The 8974-nt window shown below is 41.8% G+C and overlaps 1 protein-coding gene across 1 annotated transcript; it reads right to left on the reverse strand.

Annotated features, from left to right (window-relative positions):
- Window positions 1-235: 235 nt before the first annotated feature.
- Window positions 236-1112, reverse strand: LOC140826174 (uncharacterized). Its single transcript, XM_073188339.1, has one exon. The coding sequence runs from the start codon at window positions 894-896 to the stop codon at window positions 390-392; it is 507 nt and encodes a 168-aa protein (XP_073044440.1). The 5' UTR covers window positions 897-1112; the 3' UTR covers window positions 236-389.
- Between the last annotated feature and the right edge of the window lie 7862 nt (window positions 1113-8974).

An 8974-nucleotide genomic window follows, 5' to 3' on the forward strand; every position in this document is an offset into this window, starting at 1 on the left:
CACACACACATGATACCTTGATTGCAAAAGTTGGGAGTCCAGCTCACAAATCTTTTTGGTCACCTGTTCTTTGCCTACTCTTGAGCTGTAATTTCAGATACTTTGCATATATTTCATTATTTGACAGATATTGCATTATATCTATATATTTTAAATTATATAAAAATATTTTTAAATTTTAATATACATCCCAAAATTCTCCCCCTGCAATGATTCTGAATAAATGAATAATATATTGTTTTGAATTTAATTTAAAATTATAATTTTATCTTCCAATCACAAATGTATTTTTTTTTAAATATCAACAATAATGTAAATAATAAAGAAAGTGATCAATGGGCTTTCATATTTGAGTTCAATTCTCACCATTAGCGGAGCTAATGCAACAATTAACCACTCTCAGTGACCTTTCTTGATCTTTTGCTTCCAAGTTCATCTTTGTCACGCGCCGGCAGGAAAATCGATTCAACCTCCACCAATTCATCGAATCGGAGGTTCCGGCAAGCTCCGTCGGTTGACGCTTTCCTCTTGCTCTTCGACGGATGTGTTCGGCTCTTCCTCGGAGGAGGCGGGCACTGTGTGATCGCCGGAATTTTGTGGACCGAGGAAGTTGGAGTCTTGAACCCATCGTCATCATCTCCTGGTACTGAATTTTCTGGTTCATTTTCTGCATTATTTGCCTCTCTTTTTTCTTCACAATGATCGGTATCCCTCTCAAGAATCTCTTCCTTATTTTCTTGAACAGATTCTAACTCAATTTCTCGGCAAGATTCCGGGTTTTCTATCTGCAATGTGTTCCCTTCTTCTTGTTGTCTTACAATGAAATTTTGTTGGTTATCTCTGCTATCAGACATGCCCCTCAAAAACGAAGAGAACTGGTCGATTTCTGAGTACATCGAGGGACAAAATTTAAAATGGCAAACTATTGAAGATGGCAAGCAAGAGACAGTGTAATTTTATGCTAGAATGATTCAGATCTGTACACGAGCAGAATGATCATTTATTGCGAAAAAATTCTCTCCATTTTTGGGTCGAAAAATCAGGCGACCTATGCAAGAAGATAGAGATAGAAAGAGAGAGGAATGAGTGGAACGAAAGCGAGGAGTGGAGGCTTTCAAGGGGAGAGTCTATGCTCCTCCTGGAGTACTACTCCCTCTTCCCTTAACAATGGACAAGTGTCTTACTTTTTATATTTTCTTACTTTTTTATATTTTTTTTTTGCTGTCTTTTTCTTTCTTTTCTTATTTATCTTTTTCACTAACTTTTTTGTTTTTTTTTCTTATTTTCTCCTCCTTTTAAAATTTTGTTTTTTAAAGAAGCTAATTTTATTATTCACTCTTACTTTTAATCATTTTTTTTATCATTCTTAGACCATTAATATTATTATATATATTAATTAAAATTTTCAAAATCTAAAAATGCTAGAATTTAAATATTCCGAGAAATTCTTCATATATTTATATTTTTAATTATCAAAACTAAATTGGAAAAAATTATTACTAAAAAGATATCTTTTAAAGAAATAAAATAAAATTATGAATTATGAATTTTTTTCAATAATTTTAAAAATTAATAATAATTTTTACTCATTTAAAATAAGAGGATAATTTTAAAAATAATAAGAATATTTTAGGAGTGATAGTTTTTTTTTTAAGGATGGAGTTAGAGTAGTTTTGGATATCACATAATTAATTATTTTTCTAATGGACTCAAATATCAGTTTTTGTTCTAAATAAGAATGTTTTAAATAAATTAAATTTTGTTTTAAAAATAGAAGTAAAACATATATAAACACAAAGACTTACATAAATTTTCAATCAAAAAAATTAAATAGAATTGAAATTAAATAAATTTGCATTTTTGTGTAGTATTAATGAATACAAATATATTATCACTATTAATTTTAAAATATCTGATTTCAAAATTCTGAATTTTAATAAACAAATTGATGTTGCTAAAATCGGTGATGCTAACTGGGAGATCAGACCTTCACTGGTGGAGCTCGGATCGAAACTTCGAGGGATGGTTGAGAGGTCGGATCTTCACCCTGGGAGCTCAGCTAAGACACCTCGAAATGCAGAAACACAAGAGAGAGTGTTAGAAGGGGGCCGGAAGGTTGTTCCGGCGTAGCCCCTCCGACGCTCAAGTCAGAGAATAAAAAATTTAGAGAGGAATGTGTGTGCTAAGAGAATGTGAAGTATGAATTGAATGAATAAAGAGTTAACGAAACCTGGTATTTATAGGTGAATCGTAGAGTCCTAGTTTTGGCAGGTTGAGATCCTCAGAATCTTCGGAAGATTTGTTGAGATCTTGTGCCAGATTTGATTAGATATCACGATAGATTTGATTAGATGGGCTTCACCTTTCTGGGCTTTGATCTCCTGTGGGCTACGCGTTTATCATCTGTGCAAAAGCTCACGTCGGTATGAGCCCGCTTGAAGATAGGACTTTATGGGAGCTCGGCTCGGGAGGTCGGCCGAGGATCCCCAATCGTCCTGATATCACCTTCTTGGAGCTCGGCTCGGCTTGGGAGGTCGGACATGTAGGTCTGCTCGGGAGCTCGGGCGACCTCTCTTGTCGTCGTAACTGCTGGCTTAGGAGGTCGGCCAGGGATGACCTCCCGGGATGACCTCCCGCGGATTATCGCAAATGCTTCTCTGAATGCTGAGCTTCCCTCGGGACGGGCTATCGAGAGCGGGCCGAGCCCATCCTCCATCCGAGGGTATCACAAGTCGGTGTAATAACCAAAGGGAGGGTTGTTGGCCCTCTCTTCAGAGTGAGGAAAGATAAAATCGTAGTCGGTAGGGGCATGAGAAAGAGCTCGGATGCGAAGCTCATCTGAGGCATCCAACCATGACGGGTGGAGCTCGAACCAGGGATCAGACGTCCTGATTGGCTCTTGAGAGTGACTGAGACTGAGCTGGTCCAGGGCTGCGCCATCATCACCAGTAGCAAGGCGGGAGCTGACCCCCACAGTCTCAGGACACCCACCTGACCCCGAGGCTACCTCCATGAGGGGATCATACTGATCCACCTCTCGGAATATCCCCTCGGAGGTCGACAGGGAAGAACGGTTTGGGGAGGCCATAGAGTAATACCTATTAAAGATCGGGAGAGTTGGAGTAGGGAGTTGGAAAAGAATTCTTTCGGAAGGTCGGAGCCGAGGTGAAGAAATGGAAACGCAATAGTATGATCGAGTGGGGGCTGGATAAGTATTTATAGAGGGACCTTGAAGAGATCGGACCGTTGGTTTCAGGCGACGTGGACGGCTAGGATCGTCTTGACAAGCGTGCAAGCCAACTATTGACGGACAGGTGGCAGCGACGCTTCATTTATAGCTCGGGAACCATCCAGGGTATAAGCTGCGAACCTCAGCTCTTGATCAGCTCAGCAGGGGTAAATACTTAGTCAGCGTGGGGTACTTTGTCCAGCAGTTCAGTTCCGTGCAGCACAAATCAGGATTCAGCTCAGCTGAGAAAATTCGCTCTGTGGGGGTCAGAACACCCCCTAACCTGGTCATTTTAGATTAGCACGGCTGAAAGTTTCTAAGAATGGCAGGCACCTGGACCTAGTTACCTCAGATCGGTATAATTGAAATCTTCTAAGCTCAGCTAAAAGATCTCATTCTTCAGAACGTCCATCAGCTGGGTTACCTTAAGTCCAGAACAGCTACGGAGCTCAGTTCAAAGTTGTAGCCCCTCACATCAGGACATACCAAGACTGTCACACGAGATCAGCACGACAATAAACCACAAGGCTCAGCATACCTAAAGGTCCTTGAGAAATGCAACCATGAGCCTCTGATCTACAATGTCAGATCATCTTGTAACTCGGACACAGTAAGCTCAGTACAGCCAAGAGGCATTAAAAATCAGATCAATCCTGGGCTACCGAGAGCTCAGACAACCACGAGCTTTGGGTCTACAACGTCAGCTCGACTTGAAGGGGGGGACTTGTGATACCCTCGGATGGAGGATGGGCTCGGCCCGCTCTCGATAGCCCGTCCCGAGGGAAGCTCAGCATTCAGAGAAGCATTTGCGATAATCCGCGGGAGGTCATCCCGGGAGGTCATCCCTGGCCGACCTCCTAAGCCAGCAGTTACGACGACAAGAGAGGTCGCCCGAGCTCCCGAGCAGACCTACATGTCCGACCTCCCAAGCCGAGCCGAGCTCCAAGAAGGTGATATCAGGACGATTGGGGATCCTCGGCCGACCTCCCGAGCCGAGCTCCCATAAAGTCCTATCTTCAAGCGGGCTCATACCGACGTGAGCTTTTGCACAGATGATAAACGCGTAGCCCACAGGAGATCAAAGCCCAGAAAGGTGAAGCCCATCTAATCAAATCTATCGTGATATCTAATCAAATCTGGCACAAGATCTCAACAAATCTTCCGAAGATTCTGAGGATCTCAACCTGCCAAAACTAGGACTCTACGATTCACCTATAAATACCAGGTTTCGTTAACTCTTTATTCATTCAATTCATACTTCACATTCTCTTAGCACACACATTCCTCTCTAAATTTTTTATTCTCTGACTTGAGCGTCGGAGGGGCTACGCCGGAACAACCTTCCGGCCCCCTTCTAACACTCTCTCTTGTGTTTCTGCATTTCGAGGTGTCTTAGCTGAGCTCCCAGGGTGAAGATCCGACCTCTCAACCATCCCTCGAAGTTTCGATCCGAGCTCCACCAGTGAAGGTCTGATCTCCCAGTTAGCATCACCGATTTTAGCAACATCACAAATTATAAAATTTGAAAGAAACTATGGTCATTTCTTGTGGATGGTTATAACTCATAAAATTTATGATGAGTTAGAATTTTTTCTGGTAAATGTAAATACCTTGTAATTTTTAAAGTTTATTATGATGTTTTTTTTTTTTTTTTTGAGGAATGAAAAAAAAGGGAAAAAAGTGTAAATGAGTTTTTTTTAATAAAAAAGACACATGTCAATTTTTAAGGGAAGGGGGAGTAATGCTCCAGGAGGAGCATAGACTCTCCCGCTTTCAAGGGAGAGTCTATGCTCCTCCTGGAGCATTACTCCCCCTTCCCTTAAAAATTGACATGTGTCTTTTTTATTAAAAAAAACTCATTTACACTTTTTTCCCTTTTTTTTCATTCCTCAAAAAAAAAAAAAAAAACATCATAATAAACTTTAAAAATTACAAGGTATTTACATTTACCAGAAAAAATTCTAACTCATCATAAATTTTATGAGTTATAACCATCCACAAGAAATGACCATAGTTTCTTTCAAATTTTATAATTTGTGATGTTGCTAAAATCGGTGATGCTAACTGGGAGATCAGACCTTCACTGGTGGAGCTCGGATCGAAACTTCGAGGGATGGTTGAGAGGTCGGATCTTCACCCTGGGAGCTCAGCTAAGACACCTCGAAATGCAGAAACACAAGAGAGAGTGTTAGAAGGGGGCCGGAAGGTTGTTCCGGCGTAGCCCCTCCGACGCTCAAGTCAGAGAATAAAAAATTTAGAGAGGAATGTGTGTGCTAAGAGAATGTGAAGTATGAATTGAATGAATAAAGAGTTAACGAAACCTGGTATTTATAGGTGAATCGTAGAGTCCTAGTTTTGGCAGGTTGAGATCCTCAGAATCTTCGGAAGATTTGTTGAGATCTTGTGCCAGATTTGATTAGATATCACGATAGATTTGATTAGATGGGCTTCACCTTTCTGGGCTTTGATCTCCTGTGGGCTACGCGTTTATCATCTGTGCAAAAGCTCACGTCGGTATGAGCCCGCTTGAAGATAGGACTTTATGGGAGCTCGGCTCGGGAGGTCGGCCGAGGATCCCCAATCGTCCTGATATCACCTTCTTGGAGCTCGGCTCGGCTTGGGAGGTCGGACATGTAGGTCTGCTCGGGAGCTCGGGCGACCTCTCTTGTCGTCGTAACTGCTGGCTTAGGAGGTCGGCCAGGGATGACCTCCCGGGATGACCTCCCGCGGATTATCGCAAATGCTTCTCTGAATGCTGAGCTTCCCTCGGGACGGGCTATCGAGAGCGGGCCGAGCCCATCCTCCATCCGAGGGTATCACAAGTCCCCCCCTTCAAGTCGAGCTGACGTTGTAGACCCAAAGCTCGTGGTTGTCTGAGCTCTCGGTAGCCCAGGATTGATCTGATTTTTAATGCCTCTTGGCTGTACTGAGCTTACTGTGTCCGAGTTACAAGATGATCTGACATTGTAGATCAGAGGCTCATGGTTGCATTTCTCAAGGACCTTTAGGTATGCTGAGCCTTGTGGTTTATTGTCGTGCTGATCTCGTGTGACAGTCTTGGTATGTCCTGATGTGAGGGGCTACAACTTTGAACTGAGCTCCGTAGCTGTTCTGGACTTAAGGTAACCCAGCTGATGGACGTTCTGAAGAATGAGATCTTTTAGCTGAGCTTAGAAGATTTCAATTATACCGATCTGAGGTAACTAGGTCCAGGTGCCTGCCATTCTTAGAAACTTTCAGCCGTGCTAATCTAAAATGACCAGGTTAGGGGGTGTTCTGACCCCCACAGAGCGAATTTTCTCAGCTGAGCTGAATCCTGATTTGTGCTGCACGGAACTGAACTGCTGGACAAAGTACCCCACGCTGACTAAGTATTTACCCCTGCTGAGCTGATCAAGAGCTGAGGTTCGCAGCTTATACCCTGGATGGTTCCCGAGCTATAAATGAAGCGTCGCTGCCACCTGTCCGTCAATAGTTGGCTTGCACGCTTGTCAAGACGATCCTAGCCGTCCACGTCGCCTGAAACCAACGGTCCGATCTCTTCAAGGTCCCTCTATAAATACTTATCCAGCCCCCACTCGATCATACTATTGCGTTTCCATTTCTTCACCTCGGCTCCGACCTTCCGAAAGAATTCTTTTCCAACTCCCTACTCCAACTCTCCCGATCTTTAATAGGTATTACTCTATGGCCTCCCCAAACCGTTCTTCCCTGTCGACCTCCGAGGGGATATTCCGAGAGGTGGATCAGTATGATCCCCTCATGGAGGTAGCCTCGGGGTCAGGTGGGTGTCCTGAGACTGTGGGGGTCAGCTCCCGCCTTGCTACTGGTGATGATGGCGCAGCCCTGGACCAGCTCAGTCTCAGTCACTCTCAAGAGCCAATCAGGACGTCTGATCCCTGGTTCGAGCTCCACCCGTCATGGTTGGATGCCTCAGATGAGCTTCGCATCCGAGCTCTTTCTCATGCCCCTACCGACTACGATTTTATCTTTCCTCACTCTGAAGAGAGGGCCAACAACCCTCCCTTTGGTTATTACACCGACTTGTGATACCCTCGGATGGAGGATGGGCTCGGCCCGCTCTCGATAGCCCGTCCCGAGGGAAGCTCAGCATTCAGAGAAGCATTTGCGATAATCCGCGGGAGGTCATCCCGGGAGGTCATCCCTGGCCGACCTCCTAAGCCAGCAGTTACGACGACAAGAGAGGTCGCCCGAGCTCCCGAGCAGACCTACATGTCCGACCTCCCAAGCCGAGCCGAGCTCCAAGAAGGTGATATCAGGACGATTGGGGATCCTCGGCCGACCTCCCGAGCCGAGCTCCCATAAAGTCCTATCTTCAAGCGGGCTCATACCGACGTGAGCTTTTGCACAGATGATAAACGCGTAGCCCACAGGAGATCAAAGCCCAGAAAGGTGAAGCCCATCTAATCAAATCTATCGTGATATCTAATCAAATCTGGCACAAGATCTCAACAAATCTTCCGAAGATTCTGAGGATCTCAACCTGCCAAAACTAGGACTCTACGATTCACCTATAAATACCAGGTTTCGTTAACTCTTTATTCATTCAATTCATACTTCACATTCTCTTAGCACACACATTCCTCTCTAAATTTTTTATTCTCTGACTTGAGCGTCGGAGGGGCTACGCCGGAACAACCTTCCGGCCCCCTTCTAACACTCTCTCTTGTGTTTCTGCATTTCGAGGTGTCTTAGCTGAGCTCCCAGGGTGAAGATCCGACCTCTCAACCATCCCTCGAAGTTTCGATCCGAGCTCCACCAGTGAAGGTCTGATCTCCCAGTTAGCATCACCGATTTTAGCAACATCAATTTGTTTATTAAAATTCAGAATTTTGAAATCAGATATTTTAAAATTAATAGTGATAATATATTTGTATTCATTAATACTACACAAAAATGCAAATTTATTTAATTTCAATTCTATTTAATTTTTTTGATTGAAAATTTATGTAAGTCTTTGTGTTTATATATGTTTTACTTCTATTTTTAAAACAAAATTTAATTTATTTAAAACATTCTTATTTAGAACAAAAACTGATATTTGAGTCCATTAGAAAAATAATTAATTATGTGATATCCAAAACTACTCTAACTCCATCCTTAAAAAAAAAACTATCACTCCTAAAATATTCTTATTATTTTTAAAATTATCCTCTTATTTTAAATGAGTAAAAATTATTATTAATTTTTAAAATTATTGAAAAAAATTCATAATTCATAATTTTATTTTATTTCTTTAAAAGATATCTTTTTAGTAATAATTTTTTCCAATTTAGTTTTGATAATTAAAAATATAAATATATGAAGAATTTCTCGGAATATTTAAATTCTAGCATTTTTAGATTTTGAAAATTTTAATTAATATATATAATAATATTAATGGTCTAAGAATGATAAAAAAAATGATTAAAAGTAAGAGTGAATAATAAAATTAGCTTCTTTAAAAAACAAAATTTTAAAAGGAGGAGAAAATAAGAAAAAAAAACAAAAAAGTTAGTGAAAAAGATAAATAAGAAAAGAAAGAAAAAGACAGCAAAAAAAAAATATAAAAAAGTAAGAAAATATAAAAAGTAAGACACTTGTCCATTGTTAAGGGAAGAGGGAGTAGTACTCCAGGAGGAGCATAGACTCTCCCGGCTTTCAAACAGTAAAGTACGGTATTGGCGAGGGATCCGATGCGCACTAACTCTTTAGTAATCTTTTAGTCTGTCACTCTCACATCCA

The sequence above is a fragment of the Primulina eburnea genome, chromosome 3 (assembly GCF_022965805.1).
Source record: "Primulina eburnea isolate SZY01 chromosome 3, ASM2296580v1, whole genome shotgun sequence".
Taxonomy (NCBI): Eukaryota; Viridiplantae; Streptophyta; class Magnoliopsida; order Lamiales; family Gesneriaceae; genus Primulina; species Primulina eburnea.

What these genes read in the sequence shown, in the direction of transcription:
- LOC140826174 (XM_073188339.1), bottom strand. Translation starts at nt 896, where the DNA reads ATGTACTCAGAAATCGACCAGTTCTCTTCGTTTTTGAGGGGCATGTCT.